The sequence below is a fragment of the Merops nubicus genome, unplaced genomic scaffold, assembly GCF_000691845.1.
Source record: "Merops nubicus isolate BGI_N331 unplaced genomic scaffold, ASM69184v1 scaffold8953, whole genome shotgun sequence".
NCBI classification, from domain to species: domain Eukaryota; kingdom Metazoa; phylum Chordata; class Aves; order Coraciiformes; family Meropidae; genus Merops; species Merops nubicus.
In genome coordinates this window covers 6,302-6,531 of record NW_008599519.1, presented here as the reverse complement: position 1 = coordinate 6,531, position 230 = coordinate 6,302, and the positions used below count along the sequence as shown (strand labels likewise).

The 230-nt window shown below is 61.3% G+C and overlaps 1 protein-coding gene across 1 annotated transcript in view; it reads right to left on the bottom strand.

Moving 5' to 3' along the window:
- Positions 1-18: 18 nt before the first annotated feature.
- Positions 19-230, bottom strand: part of LOC103770154 (membralin) — a gene marked incomplete at both ends in the record, with an annotated part of 3,685 nt that continues 3,473 nt past the window's right edge. The window contains one exon of the mRNA XM_008937405.1: positions 19-113. Coding sequence (XP_008935653.1) covers positions 19-113 — 95 coding nt within the window. The remainder of the gene's footprint in view (positions 114-230) is intronic.

The following is a 230-nucleotide window of genomic DNA, read 5'->3' as shown; positions in this document are numbered from 1 at the left end:
GTGGTCTGCGTCCCCTGCCCCACCTGCTGGTTCTGCAGCAGCATCTCCTGGATCCGGATCTGCTGGAGAATGGCCGGCAGCTCGTAGTGGTGGAAGAAGTAAATCATGGAATGCTGGAGGAGGTGAAGGGAAAGGTGTCACCCGTGGGCCGGGGCTGTGAGCCCTGACACCCTGGAACTCTGCTCTCTGCTCTCCTCTGGCTGCAATGACAGTGGCTGGGAGAGCCACGC